Source organism: Rutilus rutilus (assembly GCF_951802725.1).
Source record: "Rutilus rutilus genome assembly, chromosome: 15".
In the NCBI taxonomy this organism is placed as follows: Eukaryota; Metazoa; Chordata; class Actinopteri; order Cypriniformes; family Leuciscidae; genus Rutilus; species Rutilus rutilus.
Genome location: NC_140220.1, coordinates 28092350 through 28119718, shown reverse-complemented (window position 1 = coordinate 28119718; position 27369 = coordinate 28092350). Strand labels below are relative to the sequence as shown.

Genomic DNA, 27369 nt, shown 5'->3' with positions numbered 1-27369 from the left:
ATGGGGCGTGACCAGCGACGCGACAAAGTTGAGATCTGTTCAACTTTATGTAAATGAAGAGCGACTTTTGGGAGCGACAACCAATAGGAGTGAAGTCAGTGGAGCGCACGTGATCCGTCACTCTTCAGTGGCGAGTCCGACCGAGGCAAGATGAATGAGAAGTTTATTTTAGCAGTCAGAAACTGTCCAATAATTTATGATACGTCTCCGTGTACATACTGTGGTACTCACTGTGCTGACTCCGAGCCTGAATGGTTTCGTGAACTCAGAAAGACCAGTATTTGCCCATTTGCTGCAGTTAAATAGCCGCGATAGCAAAGAGCACTCGCTGTTTCTCATTCATCTTTAATATTATGCATTTTATGTACTGATTCCATTTATATTTAGACTTTTCCTTCCAAAATGTTTGCTTGTAGCGGCAAGAAAACAGATTTATTGTCTACAACATGGAGTAACATCCGTGAATGTCACTCACAAACATTACTAGGCAACCTAGGGATGCACGATAATGCATTTTGGCCGATATTCGATATGCCGATATTTTCAAACTAATTTTGTCCGATGCCGATACCGATACCGATATATACACATTTTCCCCCTGATATATTTACACTTTAATTTTACTGAAGAGAAATCCAAGTCTCTCTCCTGTACTACCTTTACTGTATTACACTCATGTGTTGTAGATAAGGCAATTTACAAGACAAACAAAACAACATTTGATTCTACCATAAATGTATAATTTTACAAATGTAGACAGACATTCACCCCTGAAAAATAGGTAAATTATTTATGCCATTGCCACAGTTTATTTTTAAGTTCAGACATTAAACTTCAGTCCTTAGAAGTAAAATAAATAGAAAAAAAAATCAAATAAATTTTCTAAATTTAAATCTTCTCCTACTTGAACAGGTCTACCAAATGCTCCCCTGTTTTCGGTGCTGATGCGGTGGTGACCCGTTCATGTACTGTAACATGTAAGGGTGGCGCTGCCAATAAAGCAGTGTTGGGAAAGTTCACTTTCTACATGAACTAGTTCAAAGTTCAGTTCACAAATTTTAAAATGAACTAGTTCAGTTCATAGTTCATATAGGCCTACTCAAAATTTTGAACTAAGTTCACAGTTCCAAAAATGAACTAGTTCATAGTTCTTTTTTTCCATGTTGTTGCGAGATATTATTTTTCAAAATGATTACCACAGCCCCCACAGACAATTATTTTATCAGTTTTAACACTGAAGATATGCGTCAGATTTTTTCCCATCTTCACCGACCTTATCATAAAACTCGTTTAAATGATCATACGACGCCTCCTTTCTGCTTTTTGTTTTGATTTGTAACGTAAGTGATGAGTCGTTCATGAAAGACTCGAGGTGAAGTAATTATTTATGTTCCCTGTAAACGATTTTTGACTGCATTATAATTTCTTAATTCAGAATATGATCAAGATTGCGTAGGTGGATGTGTTCGGGGAATTTGCCAGTTAATAGTAACATTTAAAGCCCCTTAAATGAACGAAATGACTCGAAAAAAGATTTGTTCATTTTGATGAACGAGATCGAACAAGAGGTCGAACACGGGTGGCTGGTGTTGCCAGATTGGGTGTTTTTTCCGCTACATATTAAGGGCGGTTTACGGTGGGTTTTCGCCTGGAAGGCTTTATAGAAATCTGGCATCCTACTGAACGAAGTTAAACTGAGAGAGCGTGGCGTTCACAGACACCAGAATGAACGAGTTCACAGTAACGTTCATCAGGCAGTAATGCGGTACGTTCAGTTCACGTTCGCCCAAAATATGAACGAGTTCATGAACTATCGTTCAATGAACGCGTTCAGGCACAACACTGCAATAAAGCAACTAAAAGTTGTCACAGAGAAGCGCAAAAGTAATGATTATGAATATGTCAAATATAGCAAGGAGACATTTTAATTGTTTATTAATAAACAAGTGTTTTCTGTGTCGGCTGCAAAGATGAAGTTGACTGACTCGCGATCTTCGGAGTAGGCTCGCGAGTCAGTCAACTTCATCTTTGCAGCCGACACAGTGAACGCGCCAGGGAGAAATGCACATTTCGGATTACATAGTTTTCTTTCGTTTTGAATTGTTATGTTTAAAAAATATGATTTCAAACGTTCTGTAGATAATAGATTTATTTATCAGGTCTGTGAGGCAAGTAAGCTATATGCTGAGTTTCGTTTCATTTATGAGACGAACTCCAGTTCACGCGCGCGCCTCTGTGTCGTGATATCTATTATCTGGTTTACTTATTATTTATTAGGCTAAATCCAGGCAATTGGTTGATGAAACATTTTTTAAAATTAAGATACAATTAATACAAAACGAAATTCACTTAGAAAGCCTTTGTGCTTTCTGTTTGAGGTCTCTGTGGAAGTTTTAAAGCAGTCTCTATCAGTGCCGCTTTCAGAGCGTTCACGTCTGTAACCGAGAACTGTCACTGTTTTTCCTCATAAATGCGAACACGAAAAATAAAATGAATATTTTATGCTCTGTGGAGAGCATAGTAGCTTGGAGAGTTTACATAAGTAAGCTACAGGACATCGTCTTTCGAAACATGACCTGCACGAAAGAAAAAAAAAATACTGCGGCATTCTACCCAGCACTTCTGAAAATGCACTTGCGAATGCGTCTCTGTCCCCAGCACATCTCAAACCAAACTGATGCTCATGCTAGAAATGCCTCCACATGTTGGAAGTTTAAGTTGCTGGCACTCATGCTATGTTCACGGTCGTCACGTGCACATAGGAAACACGCCACCCTATCGGCAAGGCTCATCGGCAGAAATATTCATATCGGCCGATGCCGATGATGGTCATTTAAAGCTTTTATCGGCCGATACCGATGTTGTGCCGATATCATCGTGCATCCCTAAGGCAACCAGTAGTGGGAACGCCCACTAGCGCCCACAAAGTCGCTTGTAGTGTGAACGCAGCTTAATGCATTTATAAATATGAATAAATACACTGCTTTTATGTTCATGTAACACTGCATAGCAGCTAGTCAGGTACCAAACTGTGCTAAATATTGGTTTCACACCATTTCAAATTTTTCTGTTAGATGGTGCAACCCTAGTGGATTTACAGTAAGCTTAAAGAGTGTGTTTTACCTCTTAAGCGCTGCAGTCATTGGGGGGGGCCCTGCATTTACACCTGAGCCGCAGATGTGTAAGAAACACAGGACTGTGAATGTGTGTGTGTGCCAAAGAGGACAGAACAATTAAAAAATAAAACTACAAGCAAGCATGTGCATGTTTATTCTGGAAATTTAGCTCAAAGTTCAACGGTCCAACAGGAAATGAGAAAAATGGATGGTGAGCTCAAGAGTTGTAATCAGGAAAGGCGGAGAACCAGAAAAGCTGTGGATGAGCGAGCCAGTGAGTAAGTGAGAGGAGAACGCAGGACGGGAGTAAATGAAAAGCATATTTTGCAGGCAGAGGAGGATGAGAAGATGAGGTGGATGTATGGCTGGATTAGGGGGCTCTACGAATGCAAAGGAAATTAAAAAGAGCCCAAAATAGAGCAAAATAAAACACACACACATTGTTTCTGGTTGGAAATTGTCGTCTAATCTAGTGGAGCAGGGGTCAAGGGGGTCATCTATACGAGATATCTATGATGTTGAGAGAACCTGGTGGGAAGGAGAACCTAAAGCTGTAGAGTGCTAGTTGACTGCTAATGTGATTGTTCATGTCCCTGTGATATTCTGGTCCTTTCCTTAGAAAACACTAATCAATCAGACATGTAATATGGACACTGTAACAGTGATAAGGTGAGAGCAGAGAAGGCCATTCATATTAATTGGCAATATTTTTACCTGGTTATAGACTTGCACAGTTTAACATCTATACTTTGTAGAAGCCCAGAAGAAAAAGAAGTCTGTACGTATGTGGAGATACACGTACTATGAGAGCTGAAGTGGTGAACTCACACACATGGCCCTTGATGGAAAGCAGCTCTGTGCATCAAAGGGTGAAGATGACCTTGTGTTTGAGTGTGTGTGTGTCAGACTCAGGAGCATGAAGAAGAGAAGGCAGTGGACCACATTTTGCTCAAGATAAGAATGAAAGATAGTGAAAAGAGAGAAAAAGACAGGAAGAGAGGAAGCTAGGGAAAGATGGAGAGCTGGAGAACAGGAAAAATACACACCAAGCATGTGTTCATCAGAATGAGGCACAACAGGCCTCTAACATAGATATTGAACACCATTAAATGACCACAGAAATCAAGGATATATCAATTCTTATTAATAAGAGGGACATGTTTCTACACTCATACCCATCTTTTTGGGAAATTCACATACTTTCCAAATGTGAGAAACAAGTAAGAGAAAAAAAAAAAAAAAACCTTAGCAACAAAGTCAAATTATTCCTCTGATGCAATTAATTATTACATATAACAAAAATCATAATGCTTTTCTTTTTCTTTTTTTCACTTCAAAACAAATATATTATCAATCTAAAACTTTTTTGTATCTTAAGAGCATTACAATTCTGCCCATAGGAATGCATAATTTATCTGTACCAAACTGATTATCAGCCAACATTACACTTTTTTTTATCGTATTGGCTGATATGATATATTTAATTGTGCTGCTCATTTCCCCTTTTTTACATTTAGATGGCCTTTTCTATCATCTAATGACCACTTAAAATTAATATTTAAATCTCAAAATGAATATACATTTTCATAGTGTACATAATGTGATGCTTAAATTCACTTGTAGTATTTAAAATGATTGATTTTATTGTACTATTTTTAATTTATTTAGACAACATAGTATAGAACTTTAATGTCAGCCCTAAAACAGTATTGGCCAGAACTTTAATATTGGCGCATCCCTAGTCCATTACAACAGAAGATGGGTTGGATGTAAAAAGCAGATCCTGAATAATTAAGAATTTTATTTAAAGACATCAGAGGGTTAAAAAAGCCAGTCTGTATTAGCCGTCAAACCCAGAGCCCAGAGAGTACAGGAATTGTCTAGGTTCCCCATCAACAGATCTCTACTGACCCAGTCTATATATGTAATGACTCAATATGAACAACAATATCATTAACAGTGAACAAGAGATGACAGTTAACAACTAAACACTTATCAATCATTAACATCAATAACTAATAATTAACCACTGATACACAATTACAGACAGTCATCAAGAACTCAAACAAAGTTAAAGAATATAAGAAGAGAAGGATCAAGAGAAAAGATGAAAGAACTGATGGAATTGAAGAAGAACCTGGGGGAAAGATGAAAAAGAGAGGGGTATCGGCCCCTGCAGAGAAACAAAGAAGAGAGGGAGAGAAAGAAGGAGATAGCAAAAAGACTTAAGAAAGGAGAGACAGTGTTAGTGTGGTGGAGTGAAGAGCAGAATATAGGGGCTGTTCCCCCTGGCTCAGGCCTTGATTAACACCAGACCTCCAAACAGGAAATGACCCGGCCAACGTCGAGCAACGGGAGGCCTTCCATCTGGAGCACAGTGCTGCATAAGACTCACACACATCTGACCGACCAGAGCAAAAGAGCATAAACCAACACTGATTTCACCGAAACCAAAGATGATAAAGAAAGGCCCCCATTTTCACTGCAAATTCCACTCATTATAGCAGTATATGAATGCTTGTCAGTCATGGATAATGAATTCAATTTGACAAGCTGAGAGACAAAAAAAAAAAGAAAAGAAAAACTATATAAACAGTATTATGTGAAGAGGCATGTTTGTTCCTGCTATTATTCAGTGATTTTGTTAGGAAATTAGATATCAGTGAACTCTAAAAGATGCCCGAGTTTGGAGATTGAAAGCACAATCCTTTCTGTCATGACAACTCTCCTGAGTGTTTGGCCTGGTAATGGATATGGCAATTATGATATGTTTGGATTTGGCGGAATATATCTGCTATTATACATACATGCATTAACCATAGCAGATTCATACAGGTGGAGCTGGGGAAGGTGGAGGGTTTCGAGCAGCGAGCTCATTGGCTACTGATACAGCAAGAACCAATCAGCTGTGCCCTATAGATGTGATTGCAAGCAGATGGAGGTAAGGACCTCTAAACCTGCACCATCAAGAGATTCATGACAGAACTTTGTATTAATGTGCAGAGAGATGAGGGAGGATAGGAGGAAAAAAAAAGTTGCATCTCTGCAGTGACCCAGACAGAGACAGATATGCACAAGCGTGCGTTAAGGGCAAGCAGGACAGACCCCAAGAGAGGAACAACAGAGAGAGAGAGAGAGAGGAGAGAGAGAGAGAGAGAGAGAGAGAGAGAGAGAGAGAGAGAGAGAGAGAGAGAGAGAGAGAGAGAGAGAGAGAGAGAGAGAGAGAGAGAGGAGAGAGAGAGAGAGAGAGAGAGAGAGAGAGAGAGAGGGAGATTGTAAGTGAGTAATCTTAACCATTCCCAAAGGAGTGATATGACCAGAAAGAATGTGGACGTGTGTTTGGCTGTGTGTAAGACGGCTGGGACTGTCCCCTCGCTCGTGTGTGTGTTTTTCTGTGAGTACGAGTGACCCCTGTGGCTATGATTACTGTTTAAAGTCTCTTTATGAGCTGAAGGGTTTCCTGTCACAAACAAGTGCTAACTACATTTATTAGACTTTTACTTCCTTCATGAACATACAGTATTCACAAACACACACACACACACAGTTCAAATGTTACTGACATATCCTGCAGGCAGATTGTGATTGGATGATACGAGTGATGAAATCCTCCAATCAGTAAGCTTGTCTGGATGTGCTTCCTGTCCTGGAGCTGAGGAGTGTTTCATTTCCTTTAATTAAAGAAGAGATTTTTAATTTCCTTCTAATTAAAGCATGACTATTAATTTCCTCTGTAGAAACCAGTAGGTAGGCTACAAACCACTTCCGTCTATATATTTATATGAAGGTAGAGGTTTGTGTGTGTGTAGGTAGAGGCATGGAAAGTAAATAAATAAAAGCAATGGTAACTGGAAATTCCTTGAAAGAGAGAGAGAGAGAGAGAAAGAGATAAAGGGTCATGGGGTGAGAGATCTCTTTGTCAAGTAGATCAACATCATTCTGCTTTTTGCAAACCGGGCTACTATAATACAGAAATGATTCTGCAGACAACTATGGCAAAAACAAACAGTACTGCTTGGAAAAACTATTAAAAAAAATATCATCACAAATTTAACTGGAATGTACAATTACTCAACATTAAAGGGCTAGTTCAGCCAAAAATTAATTTCTGTCATTAATTACTCACCCTCATGTCTCATAGACTGCAACGTAATCACCACATTCAAGGCCCAGAAAGGTAGTAAAGACATCGTTAAAATAGCCCATGTGACTGCAGTAGTTCAACCTTAATGTTATGAAGCAATGAGAATACTTTTAGCAAAAAATTCCCCAAAACAATGACTTTATTCAACAATTTCTTGTCTTCCGTGTCAGTCTTTGACGCTGTTCACGTGAGCACCACGACACATGCGTGTGATGCTGACGCAGGATCTGGCAAACACTGAGCCGGCGTTCTGATGCGCTGCACTGTGTTTGCAATGTGAACAGTGTCAGAGACTGACATGGAATGGAAGAAATTGTTGAATAAAGTAGTTATTTTTGTTAGTTTTTGGCACACAAAAAGTATTCTCATCGCTTCACATTAAGATTAAATCACTGTAGTCACATGGACTATTTTAACGATATTTTCACTCCCTTTCTGGTCCTTGAAAGTGGTAATGGCGTTGCAGTCTAATATCTTAATTTGTATTTCGAAGATGAACGAAGGTATTACGGGTTTGGAACGACATTAGGGTAAGTAATTAAAGACAGAATTTTTATTTTGGGGTGAACTAACCCTTTAAATCTTTTAAAAATCAATTACGCAATCTAGTAGTTGCCATGCATGCTGGGTAATTCTGATACACAATCCTCTCCCAAATGTTGTATTCAAAGTATAACAAGTCATTACAATAAATATAATAAATGTAAAAAAAAAAAAGAAGAGAATAGTGAAATTTCGCAACACACACACACCAGTCATTTTGACCAAAAAGTGCCGAATTGGAGCATATATGATATCTGATAGCTCACCAAAACAAACACACACATCCACTTTCACGTATGAGGCCACACACAGATTTAGAAAAACACACAGGGCATCCACAGACAAACACAGGCAGGTACTCATAGGAAGACACCCCCATATCTCCAGAAAGACCTCCCAGCATGCTTCTCTGCTTCCTATGACTCTCACACAGATGCGTGAAAGTTATAGAAAAAAAATAAAATAAATAATCTCAACAAATATTTCTTTTTCTATCATGTACTATGTGAACGTGTTCATGAAGATGCAATTGTACTAGCATGTGTATTTGGTTTTAACGTGTGTATTTGTGGATGATGAAATGCCCTTGGCCAAGAGGATGAAGTGGGATTTGATATTTTTTTGTGTGTGCTGTATATATGTGCAGTTAAATCACTGTGTTTTGGCAGTAAACATGATGGCGGAAAAGGCGGGAAAGAGAGATTTTGTGCATGTGTTTATGTGCTGGGACACATCCAGGCCAATGTATGACACTTCTACATGTACACGCGGGCAATATGGTTACATACATATGCGTTTACTCCTGCAGACTTTGACTACTTTAAAATGTGTCTTTGTGTGATTATGAATTATGCATGTGTGTTTTAATAATTCTGCTGACAGATACAGTACTTTGTTTAAAAATATCAGCATCAATGATATTACTTGAAATGCCCACTGTAACACAAGTGCAAAACATGATATCATAGAAACTGAGATAGAAATTCAGCGATATCAATATTATGTCCAAAACAATAAGGTAATAAATATTTTTCTCTAAATAAAATAAAATAAAATAAAAGTGTTTAAAATGCTACACTTATTTTCTTATAAATTATATTTTTCCCCCCGAAGATTTAACAGTGTTATTAAATGAACGTTTTTAAAGATTACATTTAAGTAAGTGTTTTTCAGCCCCTCCCCTTCAACCTGGACCCCTTTAATAATCCAAATAATTCTCAATGGACAAATACACTGATATTAAATAAAACATCCTGTATCACTTGAAAATAACTACGTGGGTTATAAATGCCTCTTTATGCCGACTTTAAACCTTGACGTGGCCAGCAGAAATTAATAATAACATTCAATATCATAAATAAAAATTCATAAAAAAGAACAGATGGCTTTTCTATTTCTATTACTTGAACGGTGGTTCAAAGCCCCGAGCCATTTAAATATCAGGTCTGTGATTCATGTGCTATCCATCAGCTCCTAATTCAGACAATACCGCTCTATAAACAGTCTTCAAAGTTTTATTTATTGATGGGGCTCGTCCAATTCTATAAACAGACACAGTAGCACACCATCACACAGTTTTCAGAAAGTCAACACCTCCGCCAATAACATTCTCTGTTTCACACAAAGCCCTTTGAGGTCATCCAATTACATTTGCTGATTCAGTCCAGCAGGAAGCCTTTTTATCCAATAATATTTCTTGTTCCACAGCGATAGCTCAGGTACCACATGTAGAGTTGGCTGTGGATAACTAAAGAACTCATTTCCTATGATGCAAGACTGAAAAGGAAACATTTCCCTAGATAGACTAAAACTAAAACCAGACACAAACACAGGTTACTAACAACAATTAAAGCCAGATTTAGTGTCAGACACATTCTCATTCAGATTCTACAGAAGTGAGGATACTCCTCTGTCTCGTTTTCTAGCCATCCTCTAGTGAATTCGTTCCTCTCTCAGTTCTTGATCTGTCTGTTTGGAGGAATTTTACTGCCTCACCTCTGACTCTCTACCCGCTGCTCTGTAAAGCCACAAGCCTTCAGTGATGACAGCGCTGAACTCCAATAACATCATAATAACACGCTGCAGCAAACACCGCCCTCTTGCCCCCTGCACTGATGTAGATCAAACTCACAGGTCAAAGTAGAGACCACCATCTCAACAAGTATATGTTATTATACAGATGGAGAGGTAGACAATCATTTTAGAGAATCAGGCTCTTTGGTTCTAAAAAAATGATTAAACGAGTCCCAGCACAGACATTGTTTTGTAGCAATAATAAAAACATTAAAATATTAGCAAACATAATACATTTTCAAGACAAAACAATGCTAATATAATAATACTGTAGGTATATTAAATTATTACATTGTACATATATTATATATTAATATTAGTTGTATTATGTATATGTATTAATATGTATTAATATTTTTTGTTAGGTTGCTATTTTTTGTTAGGTTGTTATGTTTTTCCACATAGATAGAATGATAGATAAAAAGAACAACAGATAGAATGATAAAAAGAAAGAACAAAAGATAGAATAATAGAATGATAAATAGAAAGAACACTAGATAGAACGATAGAAAGAGCAAAGGATTGATAAAACAGAAAGAATGAACAATAGATAGAATGATAGACAGAACGATAGAAATAGTGAACGATAAAGAATGATAGAAAGAAAGAACAATAGATAGGATAGAATCAAAGAATGATAGATAGAAGAATAGAATAAGATAGAAAGAAAGAACAATAGATAAACAGAATAATAGAAAGAATGAACAATAGATAGAATGATAGACAGAACGATAGAAATAGCGAACGATAAAGAATGATAGATAGAAAGAACAACAGATAGAACAATAGAAAGAAAGAACAATAGAAGGAAATAATAATAGAATGATAGACAGAAAGAATGATTCGATAGAAAGAACGATTCGATAGAAGGAACAATAGATAGATAGAATGATAGACAGAACGATAGAAATAGCTAATGATACGGAATGATCGATAGAAAGAACAATAGACAAAGAATGATAGACAGAAAGAACAGTGGATAGAAGGATAGAATGAAAGAACGACAGATATAATGATATAAAGAAAGAACAAAAGATAGAATAATAGAATGATAAATAGAAAGAACACTAGATAGAACGATAGAAAGAGCAATGGATTGATAAAACAGAAAGAATGAACAATAGATAGAATGATAGACAGAACGATAGAAATAGTGAACGATAAAGAATGATAGAAAGAAAGAACAATAGATAGGATAGAATCAAAGAATGATGGATAGAAGAATAGAATAAGATAGAAAGAAAGAACAATAGATAAACAGAATAATAGAAAGAATGAACAATAGATAGAATGATAGACAGAACGATAGAAATAGCGAACGATAAAGAATGATAGATAGAAAGAACAACAGATAGAACAATAGAAAGAAAGAACAATAGAAGGAAATAATAATAGAATGATAGACAGAAAGAATGATTCGATAGAAAGAACGATTCGATAGAAGGAACAATAGATAGATAGAATGATAGACAGAACGATAGAAATAGCTAATGATACGGAATGATCGATAGAAAGAACAATAGACAAAGAATGATAGTCAGAAAGAACAGTGGATAGAAGGATAGAATGAAAGAACGACAGATATAATGATATAAAGAGCGATAGATGGAACGATAGAAAAAACAATAGATAGATAGAAAGAACAATAAATAGATAGAACAATAGAGAGAAATAATGAGACAAAAATAACAATAGATAGGGATGGACGGATAGACAGACAGTCAAACCCACTATCTGATGTTGGTAAACAGGACGACACACATAATGAAAGACAGCAGTCAGAGTTACAGCAGCACTTCCCTCTGTAATTCTGTAGAGTCCGGTGATGCTCTGTAATTCACCTCCCATGAGTGTGTTTTTAACTTCTCTCGCCCTCTGCATGTGTGTGTTTGCTCTGACAGGCTTTTCTGCTGTGTATTTGTCTTGGGGTGGACGTCCTGTTATTGAAGCTCTCTATGCAATCTCTGTGAGTTTGAGAGCAAGTGGGTGAGCTTCATTATGACAGTGTTTCTTTTTCTCGGCTGATTTTCGGCTGATTTAAAATGATTATTCAGGCAGAGCGGTTCCCATGCTGACCAGAGGCTGAGTGCATGTTAGTGTGTGCGTAAGCGGCTGGTTCCCATGGCGACCATGTTTCAAGTCGAGCCTGATTTCCATTCAGACCAATTTAATTGAGCCGAATGTCACAATCAATATATATTTCACTGGTACAAGAACACCAGCTGCAGCTTCACATTCTTTATTGTTAAATAATTTGATTGTTACACTGATGACGAAAACATATGGCAAAAGTTTCATTACACGTGCGTCCAGACACATGTAAACGTTCATACGCTCAGAAACTCCTTTAAAACCTACAAATAGCTGTCAATGAGCAGTCATACATTTTCCTGGACACACCTGGTGTGCATTGGCACTATAATTGGCAGGCTAGTGTTTATATGAAAGAGTCATACGCTTTAAAAGACAGAGAGAGGGAGAAAGAGGCCCCTCAGCCGAGCAGAGCAGGAAGTTAGCAAGAGCCAAAGCATTCTTCATCAATGCAAGAGAGAGAAAAAAAAGACAAGAACGAAAGAAGGACGGGAAAAAAGTAAATATTCAATTTTTAATTGTACTTAATATTCATTTGAATGCATAATATAAAATACTATGTTATTAAAATGATAGAACAATGAAAACGATAGAAGGATAGAAAGAACGAGAGATAGAATGATAGAAAGAACAATAGAAAGAATGATAGAAAGAACGATAGACAGAATGGATAAAAAGAATGATAGAAAGAACAAAAGATAGAACAATAAAAAGAACGATTAATAGAGAATGATAGACAGAGCAATAGAATGTTAAAAAGAATGAGAGAGAATGATAGAAAGAACTTTAGATAGAACGATAGAAAGAAAAAACGATAGATATAATGATAGAAAGAACAAATGATAGATATAATGATAGAAATAATGATAGATAGAACGATTGATAGAAAGAACTTTATAGGGGTCATATAATGGTACATGCACTTTTACAAGGTGATTGTACTGAAATGTGTGTTGGCAGTGCCTGTACACAACCATCATAAAATGATAAAAATCCATCCAGTGTTTTTTTTTAAATCTTCTTATATGTTTTCCCCCATCTCAAATCAAGTCGTTCCCGTCACACATGACGTCACACGGTCGGACGCCCCTCCCACGATTGTTGATTGACAGCAGCGTTTCAACACAGACCCGCCCTCGCTCGTGAGCGAGCTGTCTGTCATCATCGTCCGCGCGTCATTGTTGATACGCTGGAGCACTGTCTATGAGCAGAATGGCGTCTAAGCGATTGTGGTGTTCTGTTCTTGGGTGTAATAAGGAACACAGCAGTCATTTTGATGTTCCTAAATCAGAACCGCTGAAGACGCGGTGGCTGAGTTTTGTTTTCGAAGGGAATATTCCCCACGATCAACGTCAATGCTTTCATGTTTGCGTGAATCATTTCACACACCAGACTGCTTTACAAACGAGGGTCAGTATAAAGCTGGTTTTGCTAAGAAGCTGCTCCTGAAAAAAGGATCGGTACCAACTATTCGTGTTCCTGCTGCACCTCCAGAAGAAGTGAGTGTAACGTTTTATTAACCTTTATATTAATATTTATATCAATCTTTGCAAATCGTTTGCTGCACGCTTCACGATGAATGCGTCTAAGGTTTACACTCAGGGTACATTACGGCATGTTTTCTATGTACAACGTTCTCAATATAATTCATAATCCCAAGTTTATAATGAACAACGCGTTATGGTTATTGTGTTATTATTACAAATGGTGTAGGCACAGAACAGAGGGGCGGGGTGAGCAAAGCTCATTATCATTTAAAGACACATGCACTTAAACGGCGTGCTGAAAACAGAGCTGTTTTTGACCAGGTAAAATGAGTGTTTTCTTACAATACTAATGAGAATTTTTAATTAAAGTATATTACAGACTTTTAATTTAGACCCTAAAGAATCATATTAGCTTGTACAAAAATGGCATTATATGATTAAAAAGAACTAGGGATGCACGATGATATCAGCACAACATCGGTATCGATAAAAGCTTTAAATGACCATCTAATCTGCCGATGAGCCTTGCCGATAGGGTGGCGTGTTTCCTATGTGCACGTGGCGACTGTGAATATAGCATGAGCGCCAGCAACTTAAACTTCCAACATGTGGAGGCATTTCGAGCATGGGCGTCAGTTTGGTTTGAAATGTGCTGGGGACAGAGACGCATTCGCAAGTGCATTTTCAGAAGTGTTGGGTACAATGACGCAGTAATTTTTTTTCTCTTTCGTGCAGGTCATGTTTTGAAAGACGATGTCCTGTAGCTTACTAATGTAAGCTCTCCAAGCTACTATGCTCTCCACAGAGCATAAAATATTAATTTTATTAAATTTTTCGTGTTCGCATTTATGAGGAAAAACAGTGACAGTTCTCGGTTACGGACGTGACCGCTCTGAAATCGGCACTAAAAGACTGCTTTAAAACTTTCACAGAGACCTCAAACAGAAAGCACAAAGCCTTTCTAAGTGAATTTTGTTTTGTATTAATTGTATCTTAATTTTAATCAATGTTTCATCAACCATTTGCCTGGATTTAATAAATAATAAGTAAAGCAGATAATAGATAATAGATATCATGACACGGAGGCGCCGGCGCTCATAAATTAAACGAAACTCAGCATAGCCTACTTGCCTCACAGACCTGAGAAATATATCTATTATTTACAGAACGCTTGAAATCATATTTTTAAACAGAACAATTCAAAACGAAAGAAAACTATGTGATCCGAAATGTGCATTTCTCTCCGGCGCGTTCACTACTGGGCAGATCGCGAGTCAGCATCGTCAACTTCATCTTTGCAGCCGACACAGAAAACACTTGTTTATTAATAAACAATTAAAATGTCTCCTTGCTATATTTGACATATTCATAATCATTACTTTTGCAGTTCTTTGTGACAGCTTTTAGTTGCTTTATTGGCAGCGCCACCCTTACATGAACGGGTCACCACTGCATCAGCACCGAAAACAGGGGAGCATTTGGTAGACCTGTTCAAGTAGGATAAGATGTACATTTTTTATTTGAAAATTTATTTTTATTTATTTTACTCCAAAGGACTGAAGTTTGAAGTCTGAACTTAAAAATAAAATGTGGCACTGGCATATCATTTATTCTCCAAGTGAAATAATTTACCTATTTTTCAGGGGTGAATGTCTGTCTACATTTGTAAAATGATACATTTATGGTAGAATCAAATGTTGTTTTGTTTGTCTTGTGTATTGCCTTATCTACAACACATGAGTGTAATACGGTAAAGGTAGTACAGGAGAGAGACTTGGATTTCTCTTCAGTAAAATTAAAGTGTAAATATATCAGGGGGAAAATGTGTACAGTTTATACATCAGTATCGGTATCGGTATTGGCATCGGACAAAATTAGTTTGAAAATATCGGCATATCGAATATCGGCCAAAATGCAATATCGTGCATCCCTAAAAAGAACGATAGAAAGAACAAACGATAGATAATGATATAAAGAACTATTCATAAAAAAAAGAACGATAGATAGAACGATAGGAAAAAAGATTGATAGCAAGAGAATTAGACAATGATCGAAAGAACAAACGATAGATTTAATGATATAAAGAACGATTGATAGAAAGAACGATAGATAGAATGATAGAAAGAATGATAGAAAGAACAATTGATAGAAATAAGGATAAATAGAACGATAGAAAGAATGTTAGAAAGAACGAACGAACGATTTTTATAGAGCGATAGAACAATTGTTCAATAAATGCTGTGAATTTAGGCATCAACTTTTATTTTATATTCATAATGTAATTGATATTTGGAGATTTGCTAAAGATTACACACATACATGTATTTACATATATAAACACAATGTAATGGATTGTGTCTATAATGGACAGCAACTTTCAGCTCAAAAACTGTGCTCACGTTTACTCAAGTTACAGCATATTTTCCAACAATCGCAATGCTGCAACATGCCAGCGTGTTCCTTTCAGAACCCCGCAGGTACGGAAACATTCGTGAAACTTCAAAACCACACCGACACACACACACACACACACGGTAAAGATGGAGGACCACAAGCCAGTCTGACCGCTGTGGCAAAAGCATCTATTACATGCGCTGATGGCGACTCTCTCAGGGTGTGTCCACCAGCCTAATAGGCACTTTGAATTTCACTTTAGAACATCAAATCATTGCAGAAGTAAAACAAGCTTACACACACACACACCAAAACAGAGCTCTCAAGGTTGGAAAAGTTGAACTTGTAGTCATGTTTCAAAAGAAGCATGGCATGCAGTCTTTTTAAGAAACCTCCATGTAACCTTGAATACACAATATTATGTAGGCGGCAAGCAAAAATGACTAAGAAACTAAAGCCTGGAGACTGAATTGGTTTGAAGTGTGGGCCGGCGAGTGTACAGAGTTCATTCCTGCAGTCACAAATCAGGCTGAATCAGGTTTACAGGCTCTCTTATGGGCCACAGATTCAGATGGCTTCCATCAGCTGTCACCAAACCGAGAGAGAGAGAGAGAGCATGAAAAAGGGAGAACGTCTGAGGAAAAAGTAAATCAAAGATTTGAATCTTTTCCTTTCAAAGTGGATTCCACCATAAAAAAAAAAAAAAAAAGAGCAGTGTGTTAACATGTGTGTGTGTGACTGATGGAATGTGAGGGTTGTGAGTGAGTATTCCTGGGGACAAAAGACAGAAAACAGAGGTGTTTCTCTCCATTCATCTTAACTTGCTCACTTTTACCATCTCCATCCATTTTGTATAATCTTGACTCCTCTGTGACCCAGCTCTTTCTTGATCATTTCCTTTAAGTAATACATCTTGTAACATACAGTACAGTAATTGAGGGACAATCCTGTTGGAGCAACCTGAGATACTGTGTTACAAAACCTAGTAAGGGAGCAAGAAGAATGCTGAAGAAAAGAAAAATACAAACTCTGTTATGGTAAGGATGGCTTAGAAGTCATGCCTACGTAGACAATTAAGGCCCTGGTATACTTTGTTCAGTTTAGGCAGCTTACTAGGTTTTGGGCCAGATTTACTAAACAGGGCAAATTAGTGTGAGAACACAATCCCATAAAAGCGCTGATGGGAGTAGAAAGTTCTGCGGGCGATTTAATGACAATGCGCACATTAAAGAACACAGACATAGCCGGATCATTTACGTGATTACCATTTCTCTCGCTCTTTGGTGTGATAGTAAAATGATTAATTAAGTTTATTTTTTATTTTTTTTAAGATGAAGCTTTTTTGAAGTTTCTTATGTTCACCAAGACTGCATTTATTTGATCGAGAATACAGTAAAAACAGCACTATTGTGAATTATTTTTTAACAATTTCAGATAACATTTCTATTTGAATATATTTTAAAAATGTAATTTATTCCTGTGATGGTAAAGCTTTATTTTCAGCATCATTAGAGTGTCACATGAACCTTCAGAAATCATTCCAATATGCTGATTTGGTAGTCAATAAATGTTTCTTATTATCAACATTAAAATTTCAACAGCTTTCGAAAGAAAGTAAGTTCAAAAGAACAGCATTTATTAAAAAAAATAAATAAATCTTTGTAGCAATGTAAAAGAATTTACTGTCACATTTGCACTGATCAATTTAATGCATCCTTGATGAACACAAGTATTCATTTCTTTCTAAAAAGAGATAATAATAATAATAAAAACACGGTAGTGTATATGGGTAGTTGACACAAAATGTTCTGGACTAAAAAAAAAGAACCATTCCAACAATTAACAATTTTTAATGGTCTTGAGGTGTGGCATTTTAGTTTTTTTCTAAAGCAAATATATAGGGATGCACTGATATTAAAATGTAGGTTGAAACTGATAAGTTATGGCTGGTATTAAAATGTTATACTATTTTGTCTAAATAAATAAATAAAATTGTATTAACAGTTATTAGTGTTTTTAAAAATGAACAGGTGAGCATTAGATGATGGCAAATGTAAACTAAAAATATGAGCTTATAGAAGCTACATGCATAAAAGAGCATACATGCATAAGCAGCATTGTTGTTTAAATGTTCCAGCACTAGGAACACAGAGATTAAGGCATGACAGCTTCATGAAGTCACTCAATGATGTGGAAACTAAGTGACAATAATGTGACACTATATCATTACTAACTAACTGACTTCTAGTTGTCTTTGCACATTATTGCTTTAGTGTAATGATACTGGGATCATGTTGAACTAGAATTCCACCACTGACCTGTGATGTCCTGCAGCAGAGGGCTTAACGTGGTCTCCCGGGTGAGTCGGAGTGTCAATGCACCAATCAATTCCTTCTCCACCTTCTCCACATGCTTTCCCTCCTCAGCACCAGTCGGACATGCTTCCTGGGCCATGGAGTACACATAAACCAGCAGCACCAGAAGATCATCCATGCTCAGCTTGCCAGAGTCAGAACCTGTTCCAGACTCACTGGACTTTATGAGGGGAAGAAGTTGCTTCAGAACCTCTGCCAGGTCAGAGTCCCCCAAGGCCTGAAGAACAGAGACAAGACATTCATCAGCAATATTAAGACTATTAAAAATGTAGCATCGCATCTTTCAAACTACAGCGGTGACATTTATCCAGCAGGAATTACAAAGTTCTGCTTTAGTTATTTCCATGACACGATCAATCATTATGTCAGAGATCTCCACCGCACTCTTTTCCAGTTTTACGTATGCTAAATTCTTTAGCAAATCAGTACTGAAGGGAGCAATTATTTGTTCTGACCCTGAACTAATACCTAATTCTGTAACAGAGCACATTTATGGATGAGATCTGCTAAAATATCTTTTAAAGGTGAAGATATTTCCTCGTATCTTATTATGGTTTTGAAAAAAGTCTCTTATGCTTACAAAGGCTGCATTTATTTGATCGAAAATACAGTAAAAATAGAAATAATGTGAAATATTACAATTTAAAATACCTGTTAAAATTGCTGCTCAAAAAAATATTTTATATTATCAATGTTGAAAACAGATGCTTAATATTTTTGTAGAAACGACATTTTATCAGCATTCTTTGATGAATAAAGTTCAAATTTTTTTTTAAACTAAAAATCTTTACTGTTACCTTTGATCCATTTAATGCATATTTGTATTAAGTGTAGTATTCTTTTGAAAGGTGGTGTGTGTATGTATATATATATACATACACACACACACACACACACACACACACACACACACACACACACACACACACACACACACACACACACACACACACACACACACACACACACACACACACACACACACACACACACACACACACACACACACACACACACACACACACACACACACACACACACACACACACACACACACACACACACACACGAGTTCAGATGCAAAAGCCTCTAAATGCCATCTGAAATTTTCTTCTAGAATGATCATTTTTATCAAGCTCTTATATTTAAGTTCAGTAATTTCACTTAAATGACAATTAATAGGTAATTTTCATTGCCATTTAAGTGAAATTACTGAACTTAAAATATACAAGCTTGATAAAAATTATCATTCTAGAAGAAAATTTCAGATGGCACTTAGAGGCTTTTGCATCTGAACTCTTATATATATATTAGGGCTGTGAAACGATTAATTGCGATTAATCGCATCCAAAATAAAAGTTTGTGTTTACATAATATATGTGTGTGTACTGTGTATGATTATTTTGTATATATAAATACACACACATGCATGTATATATATTTATATATAATTTATATTATATATAAATATATATTTTTTATATATAAATACAATTTTCTTAAATATATACATGCATGTGTGTGTATTTATATATACAAAATAATTATGCACAATACACACACATATATTATGTAAACACAAACTTTTATTTTGGATGCAATTAATCGCAATTAATCGTTTCACAGCCCTAATATATATATATATATATATATATATATATATATATATATATATATATATATATATATATATATATATATATATATATATATATATATATATATATATGTGTGTGTGTGTGTGTGTGTATATATATATATATATATATATATATGTGTGTGTGTGTGCACTGTGCACGTATGTATATATATATATATATATATATATATATATATATATATATATATATATATATATATATATACACACACACATATATATAATACATTTTTTATTATTAAAATGAATGTAAAATGTCATTACACTGACAATAACACAAAGTATATAATATTTATATTTATTTTAATAAATCATATTAACTATATGATGTCTTTAACTCATAATCTGCATAGTTGCTGTCCATTTAAAAATAATAATAATAATTTGTCAAGAAGCTGCCCAAAAGTTCAAGATTTATTCCCAACCAATGGAAGTGCAGATGACCCTGAAAAGTTTCCACAAAATCTTTGTTGTCAACAATATCAGAGCAAATTTAACTCTGCTGACAGGAAAAACTGCTCAGTATACACGAGGACAGACTTTTGAGATACAAATCAACATGTTTGTGAGTGTTCGTGTGAGTCTGAGAATGATTGCGTGCTTGTGTTAGAGCGTGTGAGTATTTGAAACCTACAAAATCTAATAACCTTGAGGATGGATTTCATCTGCAATGAAAAACGTCCTTATTGAGCTCAGCAGAGTTGTTCTGCCCAACACAAACACGTTTTCTCTCTCTAGAGAGAGCTAAACTGGCCTTGCTTCAGAATCTCATATCTGAAAACTACAAAATCCTCCCTCTGAGCCTGGGAGTACAATGACAACCAAACAATACATTCCAAAGCACTGAAACATGGAGTCTTAGCCCACTAGGCCCCCGCGTGTCATCCTTCCTTCCGAACATGAGCGGCCCACCTGAATCATCTTATGAGGTAACCATTATCAGTCAGAAGAGAAATAAAAGAGTGTGTTGTAGGTTATTCTTTCAGACAAAATGAAATTCCACACCGTTAAGTCGTTTTTTTTCTTTTTTCCCCCACTTTTTTCACTCGGAAGAAATCATGTGGAAATCGTTGATGCTCATATGGTCGTGGCTCACATTGTGTGAGAGGAATTACGAGATGAGCCGAATACATTACGAGCATGCATGTTTAAAAAATTCGGGGAGTCGGCCTGATTTTGACCAGCATATAGGCTGTCCCATACTGCCAAAACATACACAAACACGTCACACAGGCTAGACTATGAATGCTATTAAGCTATAGCTCAGAGCCTGTAACCATACACTACGCATACGCATACACTGACAAACACACACTATACAATACACTCTCTAGTTGTTTCTGTTGAAAGGAATGGCTGTGCTGCTCTCTGCTCTTCAAGAAATAATTTTTTTCTTTCTTCTTTCTATCCAAAGCTATAGCAGCAACATTGAAAGCTTCAGTCTCTGTGTTTAGCGCAAAAGCTTGTATAATTGCCACCGGCTCACTGTGCAGTACAGTCATGCCGTGTGCAATATCCTACGACCTTCCGAGTGTCCGAACTCGTACAGTGTACGCCCACCTTTACCCCGCTTTATGCTGGGTACACACCAAAAGATAATCAGGCTGATTTTGGGCCGATTTCCCCACTTCCGACAATCCTAGCTATGTCCCGATTATCTTGATGGTTTAACAGATTATTTTATCAGATTTTCCCTTGGTGTGAGGTGTGTTAAGAGTGTCCGGACCTGCTCGGAAGAACGTCGGAGCCGCTCCGATCGCGAATCGTAAATATTAAACATGTTTAATATTTACGATCAGAAATCCTGATGTGTGGGGGGAACCCCGAGGACAAACGCGCGCTCGCTCTGGAGATTATCACGTGAAACAAAACAATATCCAATCAGAAAGCGAGATGATGGAAGACACGGTCATTCTCACACACACACACACACACACACACACACACACACACACACACACACTTGCAGGAAGCTTAATGTTAAGATTTAGTATTCATAAGTGTAAATTTCGAGGAAACAAGCCTTTGTTTTTCATTTTAAGTGCAGAAATTTTACAATACCTAAATACAATTGGGTTTGAAAAATAAGAAAGCTGCAAAGTGCGTTTCAATCTGTAAACATTTTCAAATTTTTGTTTAACTTTTAAGTTTGTCACTGTTTATGTATATGTCTTTTTATGTTTGTTTATCGGCTTTACTCTTTGTACCCCCTGACTGTAATTGTAATTCTTAAAAAAAAAAAAAAAAAAAAAAAAAAAAAAAAAAAAAGAAGAAGCTGAGTGTTAAGGGTTCAGTGAGGTTCTATAGAGGGATTAAATAACTTTTTCTAAAGAGACAATAAATCCAATAAAGAATAAATAAAGACAATAAAGAATGAATATATTTCTGTATAAAAGGTTATATACAATGGTAGGTACAATGGTTTTTTCACGTGAATTTTCTGTGAAAATCATTCCAAACACTATCGCAATTTCTTCCTGCATGTTGTCCATCATGCTTATTCTGAAGTCTCACGATATTTTGCGAGATTTCCTGTGTTCATAGTCGAGACCCTGGTTGAAAATCTGTTTGTGTGTGGTGTGCTGTCTTTGTCACATCATGGCACACCACACACTATAGGAGCAAAACGCTTAAATCTTTTTTTTGTCCTCATGTTTGTGGTCTGTCACATTTTGAAAATCTTATAAGATGTCAAAAATCTTTTGGTGTGTACCCAGCATTAGTGGATGAGATTCCCCATTAGACTTCTAAGGTCTCACCCATGGTGTACAGAATTGGAATAGAATTTAGATGTTTCTAATTTGTAGAATGTTCTTTCTTGGAGTGTGCTCTGGGGGAACTCAAATAGTTAGAGGAAGTCGAACCCCAGCGGGCTAATTCAGATCGTTGTGCCATATAACCTCCCAGCCAGAACGGCTGGATATGAGGGACTCTTTCTCCATTGGATGGAATCATTCTAAAAGCAGGCCTGGATATGTAAGAAGGACTAGCGGTCGACCGATAGTGGATTTTACTGATACCGATATTTAGGTTTGACCGTACGTGCCGATAACCAATTAAACAACCGATATTTCTAAAATGGATACTGGATAAAAAAAACAACACTCCAAGTAAAACAGTGCTGAACTGAAATGTGCTAAATTAAATAAATATATAAATATAATAAAATGAGAAGTTCAACAGAATGAATTCTACAAAAAATTATTTAAACATTAAAATATTACATTTTTCTTTAGCTATAACCTAGAAACATAGGTAAATTTCATAGGTAACACTTTGCAAGTCCTAGGCCTATTTGTTAACAAGGATGTATTAGCTAGCTTTCATGAACTATATGCATTATGCAATATACATTTGTAATTGGACAATTGTACCTTGATCATTCATGTTAGTTCATAGTATATTAACTAAGGTTAACAGATCAAATAAAATTTGAAACTCAATTTAAAATGCATTAGTAAATGTTGACATTAACAAACTAACAATGGACAAAACGTTCCTTAGTTAATGCTAAAAATGTAATCTTATTGTAAAGTGGTACCATTTCATATTAATCCAAAGAGTCTGCTATGCTTAAAGATGGCCATCTTTAAATATCTGCAAAGGCAGGAGCATTAAAATTGCATAAATGTATAGTCTCTCACTTTATTTGATTCTATATAGGTCTATTAGAACACTTGGTGATTATCTAATCAAAATAACAAAATGTATTGCAGTGATAAAAAAAAGAATTGAATCAAATGCGTTTCTGAATTGTTTGTGTATCTGTCGGCTGCTTGAACATATCAATGTTGAGAAAGCAATCACGTCACTATAGCTTTAAATATGCTGGCTAATGAAAGCATACAAGTGACCAGCTGGATATAAACTAATGCAAATAGATGGTAAAAATTGCGACACTAAACATTTGGGTCAGGTTTGCATGTGTTTTTGTCACATTGTTTTAACCGCTCGAGGTAGGCTACTAATGTTAGTCCTCTCAGCCTCGACGGCAGACATACTTCTGTTCTTTCTCTGCTAATGCAGCATCTAGTCAACAAATTAATCACTTTATAATAAAATGGCAACATGGACTGTAGTGTTCTGTATTCATACCGTTTCGCTGTCAGTGTTTTAAATGCGCATCTGAAGTGTTTCTGTGCTGCGCGCAGCCTCACGTGTTACAATAAACAACATGTGGTGCCAGTGATAGACTTTATTCCGCCTCTAGAGGCCGCTCTAGCTCTATATAATGCCAGCAGTGCTCACCTCTCCTACTGTGTTATGACAGTGCACTCTTCTCAGCTGCTCCAGCAACGGACGCAACCCGAAAAAAACTATAGGTATGTATTTTTGCCGATAAGGATAGTTCCACCAATCAACTATCGGTACCGATATATCGGCAAAACCGATGAATCGGTCGACCTCTAAGAGGGACATTGACTTGGCGTATGACTGGGTGTGATGGATCACATGTTCACAACACCATGAACGAAAGGATATACATTTAAAAAGAAACAGCTAATTGAGAGGAACCACAGTGAATCTTGATCAATAATTTTCCTTTAACAAAATGGTTATCAATAACAAACAACTCAATTCTAACAGAAATGAATGCGGTTCTAGTAAGCCAACTGTCAAACTCTTCAGACGATGTTGTGTCTGCCACTTTTTATTGTGCAAGGTAAAAGATTTGCTCAGGATTGCTTTTGGAGACCTGTGCAAAGTAGATGGTAAAGGAGGATCAGAAAAACCTTGAGACATAAACATCAACAAGATGAGCATATAAGGCAACACTAAGCATATAAGGTGTCATGTGACTGAATTTCCGAGTAAATTAAAGGAGCTGTATGTAAGAAATGTATTTCAATTAATCATAAAATGGCCCTGATATGTCACTAGACATTAAGAAATCATGTTCATTTCAAATACTTATATCACTGACAACAGTAGTCCGGCCAGGATATTGTCATTTAAAAAGTGAAGTTGCAGCCCTCAACTGATGTTGATGTTGTCATGTTGTGTTTTGGCCTGAAGCTCCACCCTCCACCTATCTACCAATCACGAAGTCAGTAGTGTTTCGGCATCCGGGTTGCCAGCTCAGCTCTAGTTACCACAGCTGCAGCTACAAACGTTCGTGCTGGATCCTGCAGCCTATCTGGCAACCTCGAGTCAGGGGGGAGGGGGAGGGGATACACCGCTCTACAGTAATTTGAAAGTGATTGCAGTACCAGTTTTGGCCACAATCTTACATACGGCTCCTTTAATGATTATATATATAAAAAAAAAGTATTCCCTTAACTATGGCATCAGGTTTGCTGCATTAGTGTGAGCCCTTGTCCAATAATGACAGTCAAAAAGAACAAGCTGATCGACCTAAACAACCTTCACAAGCACAACATATGCGGGACACTGCACAGTGGCAATTCTTTATTTTATATCTCTTGTTTTGGATATGATGTTATCTAAAGTTAACACACATCCACGTGACGCCACATTTAATCTTGTTCTGCGAAATTCTGAATCAAAGCCCAGATCCGTGTTTTACAATAAATAAAATTTTGGGAAACAAGAACAAACTCCCTCAAAAGGCATGTGACTCACACTAGCCTCTACCACAAAACACATTTTTATCCTTTGACATTGTGAAATAGAAGCATTGCAGAACCCTTAGCCCAAATATTTGTGAAAAAGAGCAGGCGTTTTCTTTTCTACTTGAAAAGAAGAGATTCTTTTATGATGCTGTCACTACATCATGATGGTAAGAGATACTGTATTCTGCAACATCTTTGACTGCAAATGTACCATAGCAACATCTGACCTACAAACTAAAATTCCACAAATGCATTCGCCCCACTATGATTCTTTGCTAGAAAGGATAAACAGTGCCAAGGCTGTCATGCACCAATTTTTAAGGCAGTCCTGCCTCACTTAGAAGCCAAGGCAAGATAAGACACGATCAGAAGAGGAAAAAAACATATATTTTTCTTTTCAGCTTCAGAAGTTCAGAATTCTACTTGCCCTGCCAACAGTTTCACTGGCCCCAACACACACTACAAATGACAAATTCAAACTATAAATTAAAATGATTCAGAATTGTCAGTTTTAAATGTATAATTTATACATGTATTATTTAAAATTATAAAATTATTTGAAACATTTTACTTATTATACATTTAAAGGTGCATTGCGCAACATTTCATGTTAAAAATACCCGTTTTTCTAACCCATACATGCTTAAACAATTGCCTGATGGGCTGAATGAGCCCTTCTATGATCACTGCGATTGCCTCTATAATCCTGTAGAGTAAAATAAATATAAGGGATTATATATAATAAGAGGGATTCGGGTCGGAATCGACTGGGCGTGACGTCATGCGCGCTCTCACGCTCATCTGGCTATGTCTGGCAGGTTTGTGTATTCGCCGCCATTATCCGCATCAGCGAAGACAACTCAAGCGACTTTTGCAAAAGTAGAAGATGGATTCAAAGAGACCGGCTTCTAGTTCATCCCAAACCCCAACGCAAACTCCACGTAACCGCGTGCACAACTCTGGTTGCAGTTTCGCGTGTCGCCAGAAGGGGGCATAGTTCTGCAAAAACTCAGAGACTTGCGCAATGCACCTTTAACATTTTATCAAAAGAAAATATGTAATAATATCTGGAAATTATATGGTTATTATAATTATACATTATTATGAAATTTACAAGCAAAAGTCACAGAAAACCAAGGTCCCTATTTTAATGATCTAAGTGCATGGTCTAAAGCGCAGGGCGCAAGTGCACTTAGGGCGTGCCCGAATCCACTTTTGCTAGTTTAACGACAGAAAAAATGGTCGGAGCGCCCAGCGCATGTTCTGAAAGGGTTGTCCCTAATGAGTAATGGGTGTGTTTTGGGCTTTACGTGCAATAAACCAATCAGAGTCTCATCTCCCATTCCCTTTAAATGCCAGTTGTGTGGTCCTCGAGTCCCTTCTCATACTCGGTGGATAAAAGATGCCTTATTTTTTGTTAAATTGGAAAACATTAAACACTGCCTTCGTGGTTCCATGATTACATTTTCAAGAATTTGGTTACCCTTTTTTGAGCATGTTAAATCTCTGCAGCTGGATGCAGTCTCAATTGTCTGACTGACCGCCCAACCCTGCACTTTCAGTGGTTTTTCAGTTTTCAACTGGTATTATCGTTAGCAGCACACATTATTTTCTAAGTTTTGAGGTTACTCAACTTTACTTGCTGGACCTAGTTAAGGCTGACCTTGTCCTATTTCTGTATTATGACATAAAACTCTGTTATATATTATATATATATATATTTTTTTTTTGTTAAATTTTTTTTTTTTAATATTGATTGTTTGTCTTTGGTGTTGTAAAAAATTCAATAAATAAATCATATATAAAAAAAATGCCAGTTGTGCTCGTACCAGGGCGGATTCGCTATTTACATGACGGAAATTGATAGTGGAAAGACCAAAGCGGTCTCCAGAACGCAAACGGATCTGCTCGTG

At 36.7% G+C, this 27369-nt stretch overlaps 1 protein-coding gene across 1 annotated transcript in view; it reads right to left on the bottom strand.

Annotated features, from left to right (window-relative positions):
- The window catches only part of scfd2 (sec1 family domain containing 2), a 131310-nt gene that overhangs the window by 49347 nt on the left and 54594 nt on the right, over positions 1-27369 (bottom strand). The window contains exon 5 of the mRNA XM_084432838.1: positions 18167-18440. Coding sequence (XP_084288964.1) covers positions 18167-18440 — 274 coding nt within the window. The remainder of the gene's footprint in view (positions 1-18166; positions 18441-27369) is intronic.